Consider the following 16,939-nt stretch of genomic DNA (forward strand, 5'->3'; position numbering starts at 1 on the left):
TGAGAGGCGCTTGAATGCCTTCTGCTGAGGCAGGGCATCCAGCGGCCATGCTTTGGATGGCCTCCGGCGTGGCCCGCTGGCCTTTGTGTCACCCAACAATGACGAACGCGCCATTGTTTGTCGGCCCAATGGCCAACACACACACGCACAATGTATGTGTGTGTTATGTGCCATTCTGTGCATGTATGTTGGCTGAATTTACTTTTTCTCAGCATTCAGAGGGGGAGGCCGCGTCACCGCCGCGGGGAGCCAATCAGGCACTTGTTCTTTGGATTTATGCCAGCGCGTCCGCCTTGGTGACTTGAGTCCAATTGGCAACATCGGGGGGGGCAAACACACACACACACTTGCGCACACACGCCGCACCATAGAAGGTGAGCGAGAGAGAGAGCGAGGGGGACGAGATGCCCTACACACCGTCTGGTTTTTTCTGCGACCGGCTCATCCGGGAGCGAGAGCGGCGCGACGGGGAAGGCACCCTGAACAAGCCGCTGCGCTTCAATGGGCAGGACTTTGGCGCCCTGCGGCGGGAGTGGGCCCAGCGCGGGACCCTCTTTGACGACGACTCCTTCCCGCCCAACATTGAGTCGCTGGGCTTCAGGGATCTCGGACACAAGTCCAACAAGGTCAAGAACATAGTCTGGAAGAGGCCCAAGGTAAGAGGGAGGGAGTTTGAGCATTTATTCAAATTTCTTGACATCCGGTTTGATGTCCGTGTACTGGCACGCTCTTTGGCTATGTGCACACAGCAGGGTGTGGGATTTTTATTTGGGGGGGGTAAATCCGGTCTTTATATGTAGTCGAACAAACAAACAAACGGAGTGCATCCCGAAAGTGAAACGTGTGAGCGCAAAACACGACGTCACGTGGCGTAGTGTTTACGGAAGTAAATATGGCCCCTCGTGTCGGTCTCGGTTCTGACGCATTTGAGGGAATTTTTCAGGATTTTGTGCAACGTTTTCTTATATTTATCATTTTCTTTTTCTTGCATTTTTATTACGTCTACTGTCCCCTCCAAAAGGTATTGGAACGGCAAGTTCAATTTCTTTGTTTTTGTTGCCCACAAATGTCGTGGGCTAGAACACCTGCCCCCCAAAATGTCTGTGCACGTGCCTGATATTTTGCCACACTAGGACAACTTCATGTTACTAGTGAGGTAAAACTACTAGTGATTGTTGCACATGCCTTGCGTTGGGCCTAGTTGTTACTAGTCTAGCACAGTTGTTTGCTAGTAACGTTTAATTGCGAACCAGTAGGCCAAAAATGCCACTAGTAGTGGACAAAACATTACAAGTACAATTTGTTCTATTTGTGTGGACAAAGCATATACTAGTAGATGAACCTTAAGCTGGATGTCAAGGATATCGAATTTATTCTTGATAAGGTCTGCATACTAGTATGCTCTTTGTCCTCACTAGGAGGAAATCTTGCCACGCTAGTAGGACAACTACCTGCTGCTACTGAGCCAAAGCTGTGCTCTAGCTGACAACAGTGTGATACTAGTTAACATCTTGCAGCTCCACTAGTTGTACGAGTGGTGTGCAGACGTCAACTAGTGCACAGTTTTGCCTCACTTGTGAATTGCATTTCATTTACGGCGAATTCGCAACAGTATGCGCGTGTATTTCATAATCATTATAAAATGCTGTTAAATAATCATGCCTTGAAGGTAAATTAACAGTTAAATTAGTCATTTAACCAAAACTGTAAATAACAGCATAAAACGGCAATTTTAATGAATGGAAATTAACGGTGCATTACAACTGTATACGGCAGTATTTAAAAACAAAATAATTATAAAACATTTTTAAATAGTCATCCGTCGCAGGTGAATTAACAGTCAAAGCTCAGTTAACATGAACAAACTGTAATTTACCAGTATAAAAAGTATTAACCAGGTAAGGCATTCACAATTCTGACCCGGAGGCAATTTAGGGTTCAGCGCACTAATAAAACGACTGCGTCTTACTAGTAACGTTTTCCCCCGCTACTTTACATCGACTGGGCTAGTAGTGTAACTAGTGCAACACAGTCTTTTAATATTATGGTTTAATTGCATACCAGTAAGACAAAAATGGTCGTACAAAAACATTACTAGTAAGACGCACCAATCGGTAAAGTTTAGCCTTTAGGTTCACTGCTAAATTAGGTCTTGACCGTTATTCATCGAATTATATGAAAATAAGCGATATGCTGTATATGTGTATGTATGGAAGCATATAAGGGATTCTCATCGAGTATGACAAATCTTAATAAATCTTAATTCAGAAATGTCCCCCCCCCCAAAAAAGAAGTGTATTAACACATAAAGTGGGGACCAAGATAGCTGGAATAAATGCATGCTCGCTATTTGGCAAGCGTGTGGTCTCACTTGCTCGTAGTTATAGCAGTTGATGAAGTTTGAACAAAGTCGTTTTTTTTTTTTTTATAATTATGTTTAATAAGGATAAAGGTACATTTGTTGTTTGTGTTTTGTGCAGGAAATTAGCGAGAACCCGCAGTTCATTGTGGGCGGGGCCAGTCGTACCGACATCTGCCAGGGAGATCTCGGTGAGTTCAACTATTTTGGGGTTATTGTACTTCAAAAGGCTTTTTTTATATATATGACTGGCGTTCATACAATGCACAACAAGCTATAACTGTTCAGAAAAGATGATAATGAATGTTCTTTGCTCTCAGAAGTATTTTTTTTGTAATTTTTTTTTTTACGTGGGACAGACCCAGCACTACTGATTGAGAAGGCCCTGGGCAGATTACATTGACATGACAACACATAAAGGCTGAAATCTGATTGGAGTGCTTCTGAGCACGTGTCGGCCTCGCTGGCTCTGACCTCCCTCTACCGGTGTGTTGTGCCCACCTTTTTTCCGTGCAGGTGACTGCTGGCTGCTGGCCGCCATCGCCTGCCTCACCCTCAACGAAAAGCTCCTCTACCGGGTGGTTCCTCCGGAGCAGAATTTCACGCAGGACTACGCCGGAATCTTCCACTTCCAGGTCGGCCGAGGAGCTTCCGAGGCCTTCGTTCTTCATCTCGTCTCCGCTTAAATGGCCAATCTCACCTCCCTGATCTCGGCCATCTCGGTCCTCGTCCTCCTCCTCCACAGTTCTGGCGCTACGGCGACTGGGTCGACGTGGTCATCGACGACCGCATCCCGACTTTCAACAACCAGCTGGTGTTTACCAAGTCGGCGGAGAGGAACGAGTTCTGGAGCGCTCTGCTGGAGAAGGCATATGCAAAGTGAGTCGCCTAACATAGAAGAGTCATTTTCATCCCTCATTACATTTCCTCTAGAGCAGGGGTGTCAAACAAATGTTTGTCGCGGGCCACATCGCAGTTATGGTTCCACTCGGAGGGCCGTTATGGCTGCAAACCCATATGATTGACTGATATTATTACATACACACAAATTAATGGAGAATTACTTTTGAAATCAGAAGCCAGTAAAAACTGTTTAATTACAGTACGAATCCGTTTTATTTTAAAAGGGGGGGGGGGGTTGGTAACAAAAAATGCTTGCAATATCTCAATATTTTTCAAAGTGAAGCCAATTTGCAATTTTGCTATTTTAGCAGGAAACACAAAGTCGACGCACACTCTCGCGGGCCACATAAAATGACATGGCGGGCCGGATATGGGCCCCGGGCCACCATTTTGACATCTATGCTCTAGAAGGAAAAAGAAAAAAAAAAAAAGAGTAATGTGATAACAAATAAAGTCGTTTGATGAAAATGTATTTTTTTTCATGTACCTAGATCTAGATATTAATGTTAAGAAAATCCCCCCCCCCCCAAAAAAAAATTAAATAAATGACTTTTTTGAAAGAAAGATAATTCTATGAAACGTTTTTTTTTTAATATATATTTTTCGTTTTTTCTACTGTAAATACTGTAAATGTGTTTTTTTATTGAAAAAAATCTTAATTTCATTATTGTGAAAGATAATTAGAAAAAAAAAAAACGAAAAAGTTTTCTTGAAAAAATACAAATCTTGAAAACAATACTTTCTCTGTTCTTACATTCCACCCAAAAATATTTTCTTGTAAAAAATGAAACTTCCGGTACCTCATAAACAACACAACAATTTCATTTTTTTCCCCCCAAACATAATTCTTGTAATATTACATGTTTTTTTCCTCAAGAATTAAGACTTGTTCTCTGAATAAATACAAGTTTTTCCTCATAAAATATGAAATTGTTTTCTTCATAAAAAAAGAAGCCTTTTCCCCTCTAAATGAATGCAAGCTGATTTTCAGGGGGGGTGGGGGGGGGAAAGAACTTTATTCTCTTCGAATTCTGAGCGCAGACAGGATGTCTCAGAGCTGGAGGGTCACAAATTCCGTCCGACCCATCCTGGGTCACAAGAAAGTCAAAACCCGAGTGTGGTTACAGTGGTAACTTGACTTCCGTTTCCTCACGTTTAATTACATTTAATGAAATTTACTAACATTCACTAACGTTTACTAACATTTACCAACGTTTACGTACGTTCACCAACGTTTACTTCCGTTAATTACATTTGCTTTCATTTATACACTTCCGTATGTACTCAGAAAACTTGGACGTTGGTGCACCCATCAGGTCAAGGCAGCACTGTAGTTACGTTGTCTGTGTAAGAGCGCGGCCGATGCACCTTTGACCTGGCTGTCTCCAGACTGCACGGCTCCTACGAGGCCCTGAAGGGCGGCAACACCACCGAGGCCATGGAGGACTTTACGGGCGGGGTGACCGAGTTCTACGAGATGAAGGAGGCTCCCAAAGACCTCTACAAGATCATGAAGAAGGCTCTGGAGAGAGGCTCCCTCATGGGCTGCTCCATCGACGTGAGTTTCACGCATGGCGGCGAGTTTTTTTTTGTTTTTGTTTTTCTGTTCTGAGGGAAGCCAGCACCGATTTTCACCCTGCGCTGAAATGGAAAAAGAAATTCAGAGTTGAGAGGAGTTTTGTCATAGGTGGTATGGCATGACTCCTTCTTGTGACTCACTCCAAGTCAGCCTTCAGATTATTCAGAAGATCGAAAATCACATTGCTAACAATCATTTTTGTTTCGAGCATTTTAAAAATGTTTACACAAGCAGAAGAGATCTGTTCTTACCGTCTTCTCTCGTTTTGCTTGCTCCCCCCTCGACGGCGGTGGCGTTTGCACTTGTATTCAAAAGGTGAAAAGTCAGCCATCGCAATTTGTCTCGATTTTGATCAATCACAGGCCAAATTAATCTCTTTGCATATCGTCGCTGTCGGGCAAAAACATCCTATGTCCTAATATCTTTTCACAAATCGATACTATTGGTATTTCCCCACATCGTCTGTTACTTTTAGAGATTATTAACAATTTAAAGTGTTGAAAATGGCTTGAGAAAAAAAATCTATTCAGGCTCTTGGACACTTCATCTGCCCAAGAAAACTCCACCACAGACTTGCGGCATTATGTCGCATCTAGATTGAAAGTCTGGATGTTGTTTTTTTTTTTTTTTAGACAATGATTGAAAAAAATGTAGGTTAGATACATTTGAGTAGGCTTGTTTTGTTAAAAATCGATGATTGTAATGCTTCGCTGCAGAAGAAGATACATTTGCCAATCAGATTACGAGCAACAGATTAAATAGTTTAGTAAGTAGTTTTTTTTGCTCATTCATGGCTCATTTTTTACTTTTGGAATTTACTTTGGGAAGAACGACGACAACAATGTAAGATGTTGTTTTTTTGTGAACACAAATAAGACACACGTGGTTCCGTTTGCGTTCCGCAGTCCCTCGTCCCTGCTCGCTTCGAGACGCGGACCTCCACGGGCCTGGTGAAGGGCCACGCTTACTCCGTGACGGCGGTTGAGGAGGTAAAAGGCTCGCCCCCGATCGCTTGCGAAATTGGATCACGAGAACTGACGCTTCGTTTTGTCTTTGGCAGTGTCGGCCCTTGCAGCACAGAGAGACCAAAGTGCGCCTGGTGCGTCTCAGGAACCCTTGGGGCCAGGTGGAGTGGAACGGACCCTGGAGCGACAAGTCAGCATCTCTGACCGGAGCAATTTGGTCCAGAGTCTAGAATATTGGCGGCTTTTACGGTTTGGCCTGTTCTCTTTCAGCTCAAAGGAGTGGGCCGCACTATCCAAGGCTGAGAAGGAGAAGCTACAACACCAGAGCGCAGAGGACGGAGAGTTCTGGTAACGTGGTTTCAGACAAGAACAAATCTTTTTGTAGTCATTTTAATCCCTCATTACACTGATGAATTTTCCTGATAAAATACATTTGTTCGAGAGAAACAAAAGACATTTTCAACAAAAAGGTAGGGTGTGTTTTTTTTTTAAGAAGATTCTTCTATTTTTCCAGAACAACCTGTACTTTTTTTTAGACAAACAAAATGTTGTATTATAATGAAAATAAAATGTATTTTAAGAGAAATAAAAATAAATTGTTTTCATTGTTTTACTCAAAATAAAACTTTTCTCTTTGAGAAACTTAAAAAAAGGTTTTATTTCCAGGAAAATGTTTTCGAAAAAAGTTTTTTTTCAGGGAAAAGTGTTGCTGTTGTTGGTGTTTTCTTTGCTAATAGATCTATTTAAAAAAAGTAATTTCTTTAAAACAAATCATTTTGAAATATTTTTTCAAGAGAATACTTGTTAAGAAAATGGTTCTATTTTTCTAGATTTTTTTTTATTTAGAAAAGGTATTATGGAGAGACTTTTTTCAAGAGAACCCTTCTTTTCTCTCAAAATGAGCACGACTGTTCTTGTTTAAAAAAAAATTGATATGGAATTCTTGGAAAAACCTCTAGTTGAAAAATGTTTTTTTTGAAAGATAAAAAATTGGGTGAAACAAATACACATTTTTACGTCCAACTTTTGGCAATATACAATACATAATTTTTTTTAAAGTGACTTTTTTCTCTAATCAATACTTTTTCTTGAAAAAAATAAGACATTTATTATTTAAAAAAAAAAATTATGATCAGGAAGTCAGACAGGTTGGATGGAGGTTTGCAGGTTCAGTGTGTGGTTCACCCGTCTGTCTTAAGCATCCTGAAAAACCTGAATCCCCTCCATCCACCTGATCCACTAGCGTTCCCCCTCTCCAGGATGTCCTTTGAGGACTTCAAGAAGAACTACACCAAGATCGAGATCTGCAACCTCACGCCCGACGCCCTGGAGGACGACAAGATCCACAAGTGGACCGTCTCTGTGAACGAGGGCCGCTGGGTGCGAGGCTGCTCGGCCGGAGGATGCAGAAACTACCCTGGTACGAGACACACCTCAGGGTAGACCTAGGACATACTGTAGAAACTATGGGCCTGATTTACTAAGATCGCAAATAGGGGGCACTAAATTGCATGTTAATTCATAACAGATTGCGCACGCTGTTGGTGGGTGTCGTTTTTTTTTTTAAACAATTTTAAACTTGCGACATGGATGTTTAGGGGTGGGCTGTAGGCGCAGAATGGCAGCCACGCTTCCGTCAGACTGCCGCAGGGCAGCTTTTTGGCTACACAAGTAGCTAACCACCACTCAGTGGAACTGTGGAATGAATGAATAATAATGCTTTTTTTTTTTTTTTTTTTTTATTTCCTGAAAATTAATCACGGTGGAGATGAACTAGAACAGCAATCGTTTGGCAGATGCAGTCCTGGCTGCGCCCAGTGCGTCGATTAGCTAAATTTTCACCCGTCTTTTGCACGCACAAACTTTTAGAAAATCGGACCTCATGTCTCACAGCCTGTCTGGGAACACCTCGGTGTCCCACCCCCGGTGGAACTGGTGGAGGTTGCTGGGGACAGGGTCTAGGTAACCCCGCTTAGACTGCAGCCCCGACAACCCAGACCTAAGACCTGGATAAGTGACGCAAACTTTGTTGAACCGTGCCAGTAACCATTTTACCCTGACATAGGTCCTGTTCTGATCCCCGTAGACACTTTCTGGACCAACCCTCAGTACCGCCTTCGCTTGCTGGAGGAGGACGACGACCCTGAGGACAACGAGGTGGGCTGCACCTTCGTGGTGGCTCTGATGCAGAAGAACAAGCGGAAGGAGCGCAGGATGGGCGCCAACCTCTTCACCATCGGCTTTGCCATCTACGAGGTTCGCAAGACGACTTCTGCTTTGGATATTTGACGTGGAAATTAGTGGTAGAGCCTATAGATGGTAGACTAACGACGGTCAGGCCCTTCCTATGGTCTAGAACTTTGGTTGTCTGGGTTTCTCCTCACCTCTAGGGACAGGCTTAGGAGCTCTGGCCTTTGCGCAAGGATTCAGAGTAGGCCCTAGAACAATGATTCTAGAATTTTTTTACAGCAAATACCGCTTCAAAAAATACTTAGCGCTCCAAGTACCGCTGTCATGACTAGTAGCGCTGTAACAGGTGCCGGACTGAAGGCCCCAGTGCCAGATCTGCCCGGCACATCATTTGTCTGTGGCTCGTGAAAGCAAAGCAGTCCGCCTGCTTCATGTTTCTTCCTCAAATCTGTACCGAAATTGCAAATTGTCCTCACTTTTGCAAACGTTGAAATATTGCAAGCTTTTTTCTGTTAGCGACTTCTGATTTCAAAACTAGTTACCCATATCGATTGTCATTTATGTATAGTATGTATGGTTTCACAGTCAGTAAATACAAATCCAGGCAGCCTCATTAACCATAAAGAGGAGCTCATTCAACATTCAAGTTTTGCGACGTTCGATTTCTCATTTTTGGAACGCCGTCGTCGGCAAATGCGCGCTGCAAACCGAAGGAGCGTAACGTAATACACGTCATTTATTATATCGACCCGAGCCCCGACATGCGAGGATAGCGTTGCAAAGCAGAAGATGGCAGATCAGGTATGACGTACAACGTACGCTATCGGGGTTATTGACTTGTTGGGTCAACTCGAGGCCCGTTCGTATTCGCACCACGAACGAAGCGCACCGAGTCCGTTTGGAAGCGGACCAACGATAACCTCATAAAGTACGTCTCGGAGCCGTTGTTTGGTGCGCACCGGAATTCGCTTGTATGTGTTCACACTTGCACACAAAAAACCCGGACCACGGGGGAAACGAAGTCTGGTTCGTTTAAAGCGGACCAAATGTGGCAGGTGTGAATACACCCTTAAATAAACTTTTTAGGAATACAAACTCTGCCTTGATTTTGATGACACGTACGGCTACTTTGCTACTACATTTCAATTTTGGTTGTTGTGGTGGCACTGAGAAAGACAAATGTTTTTTTCCGGGGGTACTTGGCGTAAAAATTTGACAACCGCACTGCACTAGAGGTAACAAGCACACTTTGGGAATCACTGCCCTCGAACCTGGGGAGATCCCATTTCCAAAGGGGAGGAGGCCAGATCCTGATTGTTAACCATCTCCTCTGTCTGTCCACAGGTACCCAAGGAGGTAAGTGCGCCGCCCCCCCACCCCCCCCCCCCCCCACGAGCGCTGAGGTGAATCTTTCTCCTTAGTCTCGAAAAGGGTTCCCACCGGACTGTTCTCCGTCCTCTTGCAGATGCACGGCAACAAGCAGCACATGACCAAGGACTTCTTTCTGGTCAGTTCGTCCAAGGCGCGCTGCAAGTCCTACATCAACCTGCGCGAGGTCACCCAGCGCTTCCGGCTCAGCCCCGGCGAGTACGTCATCGTGCCGTCCACGTACGAGCCGCACCAGGAGGGCGAGTTCATCCTGCGCGTCTTCTCCGAAAAGAGGAACACGTCAGAGTGAGTGGCCGCTGGTTGACGGGTTTCTATTTGCATGGGGGGGGGGGGGGGTCGGCGGTAGACACTCATTTGTAGTTTTAAATGACTTCAATCAATAAATGTCTCCTTAAAAGGCTCAAATAAAATCTAAACTTTTAATTTATGTTTTTTTATACACGTATTATTACTACATTAAATCGGTTGAACAATTTCAGGATTCTTCTAGTGATTTTATATTTTATCAAGTAGATTCAATATTAAGCTACATAAGAGGGTCACCAGATAAATTAAGAAAAAATAAAATAATTCACGAAAACAATTACAATTAAATCATTATTTTTGTTGTTACTGAAATAATACCATGAAGGTAAAAAAAAGAGAAATAATGTAAAATTAATAAAGTAAAATAACAAAAATGATCAATTTTGTTTTTTGTTATTCATAGTAAAAGAATTTAAATATTAAGCTACATAAGATGGTGATAAAGGAACTGAGAAGTCATTTGTAGTTTAAATAACTTTAAAAACTGCGTGTCTTATTAATATTATTCAAAACAAATCAAAACTTATTTTACAATTGTTATATAATTACATATACATATTATGATTTTGTATTTATTTTTATGGAGGTTTATTATTTATTTTATTTTCTCGATTGTAAAATTATCATTTAAATTAATTATTAAGCTAAATAAGAGGGTCACTAGAAAATTCATAATTGAAGACCTTAAAACGTTTGCTGTAAAAAAAAAAGAAAAGTGCTCTGATGCTCTAAAAACATTTTGTGTATTTAATTGGGTATTTCTATAGCGGGAATTTCACTGATTGCGGGGGTGGTCTGGAACGTAAACCTCGCGATGGGAGGGGGGGGGGGGGGGGGGGGGGGGGGGGTTACTGTGCACATAATTGTAGGAGGTCACAGGCAATTGGGCAGACAGAAAACAGCAAATGAATAATGAATAATCTATTCGTCGCAAGTGCTCCGATTCACTACGGGAGGTACAGGAACAAAGTGAAATAAGTTATACTATAATGTTGTCAATTATAGTACAATTAGGGGTTTAAACATTTACAGCACAGAATAGGAGAGAAAACAAAAGGTACCAGAATAGGTCCTCCCCAAAAAGCTGCAATTATGCAAATTTACGAATGCAGATTCACGCATATGTGGGGGTTCACTGTATTGTTTGTAAATGCTGAAGTGCGCTTTTGTGGGTTGTGGAGTGGGGGGGGGGGGGTTATGAGGCGCACCCCCAAGAACGAACCATTTTAACGGAGATTTGATTTGTAGAGCTGGAAGAAAGCGGCCCCAGTTCGAGGCTGTTATGGAATCTTTTTTAGGACAAGCCACTCCCGGCTGGGGCGAGCTGCGGTAAACGTTCAAAAATGTCTTCACCGAGCCACCGTCCATCGCTACCGGCCCCCCTCCGCCACCTCCTGCGGGCCTGGAGAACCGGACGCCGGCCTGACGGAATGTTGGAACCTCCGCAGGAGTCCGCAGTCAACGTTCTCCGACTGGAATACTCACACATGCTACATGCTATTATTGACGATTATAACTAGGGATGGGGATGAAATTGGATGAATTGCTCGTGAGGAATTATCGATTAATCGGGTCTGTGTCCGCTACGGGAAGTTGAGAACAGGAGTTCGGAACAGTCCCAGAAATTCCTTATTAATTACCCGGTCAAAAATGTATGACGTCAAACGCCCGTCCCTAATTATAACAGCAGTACTGCTCAAAAAAAGTGTTTCTTAGCATACGCCGTCCAGCGAGTGAGCTGATTGGCTCGGTGGGCCACACGTGACCTGTTATTGTTATTGTTGTTGTTGTCAGTAACCGTGGTGACCGCTTTTTGTTGGTCTTCTCTCAGGGAGATTGAGAACAGGATCGAGGCTGACCATCCTGTGGTGAGTCGCGTCTTTTTGTTGTTGAAATGATTTATTTCTACACTTTCACGACCAAATTGTGCCTTAAGGTAATAATGCTCACTTTTGTTTATTATCGCGCTTGCAGCTTGCAGTGCCGTACAACTGCGTAAACGATGCATAGAAAAAACATTTACAATTTATTTTATTTATCCATATGTGACTACATTTCAATAAAACATTGTGTAAATCCAATTTCAAAACTACATTTTATCAAAAGTTATCTTAAATCTATCTCATCAAAGCTGCATAAAAGGGTAAAAAGAAACAATCTAAAATAAATATACACCTTTCCAACGTTTATCATTTTTACTACATACATTTAAGTATTAAATGTAATTGCTTAATCTATTTTAGCGTTTTTCTATTAATTTTCTATTTATTATTATTATTAAAAGCTAAATGAAATATGAAACTACATAAGAGAGGGTCACAAGAAACATCTCAAAACTAAGATTAGAAAAATCAAATTAAATGTTAAGTGAAAATTTGTTGCGTTTTACATGAAATACTGCTACGAGGGTAAAAAAAAAAAATAAAAATGAAATGCTTTTAAAATTATAAAATAAAAACTGTAAATCATAATGTAGACTCCATGTCCACATGTCTGTCACCACTGTGGTCCGGTCGTCCCTTACTTGCACATCCACGTCACCAGCCAGCGCCGGTCTCAGCAGGGGAGGAAAGCGAGGAGGACCAGCAGTTCCGGACTATTTTTCAGGAGATTGCGGGTGAAGTGAGTACAAACAACCAGAGGTGGCAAAAAGCAGAAGTGTAGAGTTGCGCAGTTGGGAGTGCACAGCAAATGATTGAGATCCCCCCTCATACAGGACATGGAGATCACGGCCAACGAGCTGAGACACGTTCTCAACAGACACATCGTCAAACGTGAGTACATCTCATGCGGCGCCTCTTTCCACCGTGACGCCACACATCCAGGTGGCAGAAGCTCAGCGCGATCGCTAATGGCACCGCTAGTAAACAAGCCATTCCGTGCCATTAGACCAAGGCGGAGCGATTGAGAAAATGGCTTATATGGTATCTTTAGCCTTCTTCTCTCTGGCCGTAGGTTGCATGTGTGAAGTGTCAGTCGAATAGATGTTGCATGAGGTATATTGCTTCAACGCCAACAACGGGTATGTTGATTAAATAGACGTGGTGGAAACTCAAGACATCGTTAACGTGATTATTGAGTGAGTAGCTAATTCATGTACTTTTGAAGGCAATTGAAAAAAGACCTCACACTTTTGGGCTACATCTGGTGGCCACAACCCCTAAAACACAACGTTTTTGTCATCGTTTTCAGTTCAAATCAATCACCCTGCCGCGCTCTGTTTGCAGACATACTGAAATGGTCTAGAGAGAACAGTGATGATGATGATGACGATGATGATGATGATGGTATTTATGATGTGCTGCAGACAAGAGCTTGAGTACAGAGGGCTTCAGCCTGGAGAGCTGCAGGAGCATGATAGCTCTGATGGACGTATCCTTTGTATCGAGTGCACAACGGGCCGACACCCGGGCCACATCGTTCTCATTGGCAGCATCGAGATTGAGACTGTTTCACACCGGACACCCCAGGAATCTCGCTGAAATGCAACGTTTTTATTTTTAAAAAGAGGTCAAAAATTCATCCTGATTGTTGTGCGCATCTAATCTGTAACGAGAGGAGACTTTGGGTTGAGGTTAAGGCTACCAAAGTTGGGTCAACCAGTTATTAAATCCAAGGGCTCGCTCACCTTTTCCTACCAGGCCTAGGAATATTTCGGTTTATTTCGATAAAAATATGAAAACAATTATTTCTGTTGTATTAGTTTAGCATACTTTATTGTCCTTGTAAGATCAGACCACATTATATGACCAATTTGTGCAAAATTTAGCAAATTCCAAAGGGTTCACATAGTTTTTCCTCCCACTGTGCTGTGTATTTCGAGAAATGTTATGTCTTAACCGCGTGGGCTCAGATGGATGGGACGAGTCGCCTCAACCTTCAGGAGTTCCGCTACCTGTGGAAAAAAATCAAAAAATGGCAGGTCAGGAAGTCATTTCCCCCCCCCCCATTTGTTCCACACTTACTTCTTCACACTTTCTCTTGCAGGAAATCTTTAAGCACTACAACCCCGACCAGTCGGGCAGCATCAACAGCTACGAGATGAGGAACGCCGTCAACGACACAGGTACAGGAGCTCACCTCCTCCACCTCCTCCACCCTCACTCTTACCGATGTTCATGAACTCATCCTGTTGTGAATGTTGTCGTCACTGTGCAGTCATGTGTCTTGTGTCCCGCTCAGGCTTCCGCCTCAACAACCAGCTGTACGACATCATCACCATGCGCTACGCCGACGAGAGCATGAACGTCGACTTCGACAGCTTCATCAGCTGCCTGGTCCGCCTCGAGGCCATGTTCAGTAAGTCCCGTGTATGCGGGAAGTCGGATAGGTTTAGGTCGTCGTATAAGCCAGGCAACGTTTAGAAATTCAGACGTTCAGTGCGTCGGGTGTATTTTGTTTAAGGTTGTTGTTTTTCGGTTTCATTTAACGTGTGGCGTGCGGGTTTTTGCATCGTGCCTGTAGGGGCGTTTCAGGCCTTCGATCAGCACGGAGATGGTACAATTCGACTCAGCGTACTGGAGGTAAGTACAACGCATGACATATTGAATAATTGCGCTTATCTGTATTAAATGTAAAATAGAAAGAAAAAACTATTTTCACCACGCTGCCATCTCCGGGTGGGGTCTGCATGAATCGCCCCAATCGAAATGTAAATTGATGTCACCCCTCCAGTGGCTCCAGTTGACCATGTACGCCTAAAGACGAAGAGGGCCACCTCCTGCTCATCCGTACGAGGACCAGACCTGCCAAGATTATACCTCATGACTTCCTGTGCCGCTTCTCATCTTCCTCCCTATTTTGCCAACACTTCCTTCTCAGTTCAGGCCATTTGCATCTATTCTGTGCTTTTTGTCCTACGCCCATGCCCAACCCACCCAAAGAAATCACTCTCTCTCTCTCTCTCTCTCTCGCCTTTTTCATGCTTAGAGACAACTTTCCTCCCAACCCGCCAACAGTTCCTCCTCAGTTCCGGCCATTTGCATCTATTCTGTGCTTTTGTTCTTCTTCCTCAACCCGCCCAAATAAATCACTCTCTCTTTTGTCATTTTCAATTATAGAGACACCCTTCCTCCCATTCCATTCCCCCACTTTTTTTAGTACAGGCGTTTTGCATCTATTCTGTGCTTTTGTCCTCCTACCATCCCAAGACACCTAAAGAAATCACACTTGTTTTTTAATGCCTTTCTTCCCAGTCCACCACTTCTTCTTCCTCCATTTTCATCCATTTTTTGCTTTTGTCCTATCACTCCCAACCCGCCCAAAGAAATCACTCTTGCTCTCTCTCGTCTTTTTCATGCATGGAGACACTCTTCCTACCATTCTGCCATCATTTCCTCCGCTGTTCAGGCCATTTGCATCTATTCTGTGTTTTTGTCCTTCTTCCTCAACCCGCCCAAAGAAATCACACGCTCTCTCTCTCTCTCTCTCTCATCTTTTTCATTCATGGAGACATGCAACCTTTCTTCCTGCCAACACTATCTCCTCAGTTCAGGCCATTTGCATCTATTTTGTGCTTTTGTCCTTCCCCACCAACCCAACCCAACCCGCCCAAAGAAATTACTCTCTCTCTCTCTCTCTCTCTCTCTCTCTCTTGTATTCATGGAGACGCTCTTTCCTTCCTGCCACCTGTGTACTTTTTTCCCCCCACTCAGGCATCACACACACACAAAACGACCTCTTTTGACATCTGTCACCATACCTCACGGAGCCTCCCCACCTCACACATATACACATACACACACGCGCGCACACACCTGTAGGTGTAGGTGAGGACTCACAGTGGACAATTTGTCGATCTAGTTTTTTGTTCACACCAACATTGGAGGTTCCAATAAGGAATTGAAGAAGAGAATACGGCTATAAAAGGTTGGACAGTTTTTGTTGTTGTGATTTTTCTTTTTACTATTTAAGGCTTTGGTCAAATGAGTGTAATGCGTTTTTAAAATAATTTTATCCCTACCAATAAATCAATCCATGTTTTAAGTTACACGCTTGGCATTCTTCAGAGTTTCGAGCAGTAGACCTTCGCAAAGGCCATCTTAATGTTACAAAATGTAATAAAATCATACATCAACTCCACCCTTTACAAGCTGATCCGATATTTTACATGGCTATCATGTTTTTTGTTAAATGGTATTTTCCATGATGCATTACTTCCTATAGGGAAAATTGCTATGGTTTTCGTACAATTTGGTTCTAGACTTTTTGGAACGGATTAAGCACAAAAAGGTTCCACATTATATAACAAAGTATAAATATATAAGAGAGATATAAGATGAAAAAGTGAAAGAAAGAAATCAGACAGTCTATAGTGTTGCAAATTAATTTTTATTATTATTTGTCTTTGAACAGTTAAAAAAAAAACAACAACAAAAAAACGAAATTTAAGTAACATGATTGAAGCAGTTGAAACAAAGTCAGTGTTGCCAGGCCGGAGGTGAACGCCATGTTTTGCTTCCTTCTGACTTCAGATGAAAACGACGAGGGGGACCGAGACGTTAAAATTTATCTGAATTTTTTTTTTATTTTGTTTTATTAGATGTGGGAGTTGGGGGTATGGCATGGGAGATAATCCCTAATTTCTTCCTGCTGCTCCATCAAACACCTCCTCTACACATGCGTCGTCACCTCCTCTTCTTACCCCAACGCTACTCTATGAATAAATTAGAAGTAAGAAAAATGCACGGCCGCAATGTATCCCACCCTCTGGCATCGATAACAAAACAGCTAGAATCCTATTATAAAGTCAGCTCAAAAATTTCACATTTTCAAAGAGATATCCTATTTGGCCGTGTTGACATCTCGAGACGTTCACGCGTACGTTTCACGCCAACACCTTTCATTTTCACTGCAAAAAATGACAAACGGCCACACGACACTGCACCAAAAGCCCTCAAATGTCCTTTAAAAAAAAAAATAATAATAAAATAAAGCTGCGCAACGACCAAAAAAAACCAAACACCTGTAAGGAAATAAAGACACCACTTTGCAATAAGGGTTTATAAACAGGCTAATAACCATGCTATAGACCAATTATAAACCATTAATTAACAGCTATTACCATTCTTTCAGCGTTAGGCACTGCAGCTAAATGCGGCTCACTTTCAGTTGCTCTTCAAGGATTTGTAGGAGGTTATTAGGGCGTTATAAACAAGGCACAGGTACATCTCAATAAATTAGAATATGGTAAAGTATTTATACATTATATAGATTCATTCAACACTTTTTCAGAGGGCTAATTTCTGC

The 16,939-nt window shown here is 42.7% G+C and overlaps 1 protein-coding gene across 1 annotated transcript; it reads left to right on the top strand.

Moving 5' to 3' along the window:
• Positions 1-5: 5 nt before the first annotated feature.
• On the top strand, positions 6-15,852 carry capn3a (calpain 3a, (p94)). Its single transcript, XM_061695755.1, has 21 exons — positions 6-656; positions 2,481-2,550; positions 2,876-2,994; positions 3,105-3,238; positions 4,652-4,820; positions 5,747-5,830; positions 5,902-5,996; positions 6,077-6,154; positions 7,066-7,226; positions 7,893-8,062; positions 9,341-9,352; positions 9,462-9,670; positions 11,523-11,559; positions 12,236-12,313; positions 12,408-12,465; positions 12,999-13,063; positions 13,545-13,613; positions 13,679-13,757; positions 13,874-13,990; positions 14,156-14,214; positions 14,366-15,852. The coding sequence occupies exons 1-21, from the start codon at positions 405-407 to the stop codon at positions 14,390-14,392; spliced, it is 2,142 nt and encodes a 713-aa protein (XP_061551739.1). The 5' UTR covers positions 6-404; the 3' UTR covers positions 14,393-15,852.
• Positions 15,853-16,939: the final 1,087 nt, after the last annotated feature.

The sequence above is a fragment of the Phycodurus eques genome, chromosome 14 (assembly GCF_024500275.1).
Source record: "Phycodurus eques isolate BA_2022a chromosome 14, UOR_Pequ_1.1, whole genome shotgun sequence".
NCBI classification, from domain to species: Eukaryota; Metazoa; Chordata; class Actinopteri; order Syngnathiformes; family Syngnathidae; genus Phycodurus; species Phycodurus eques.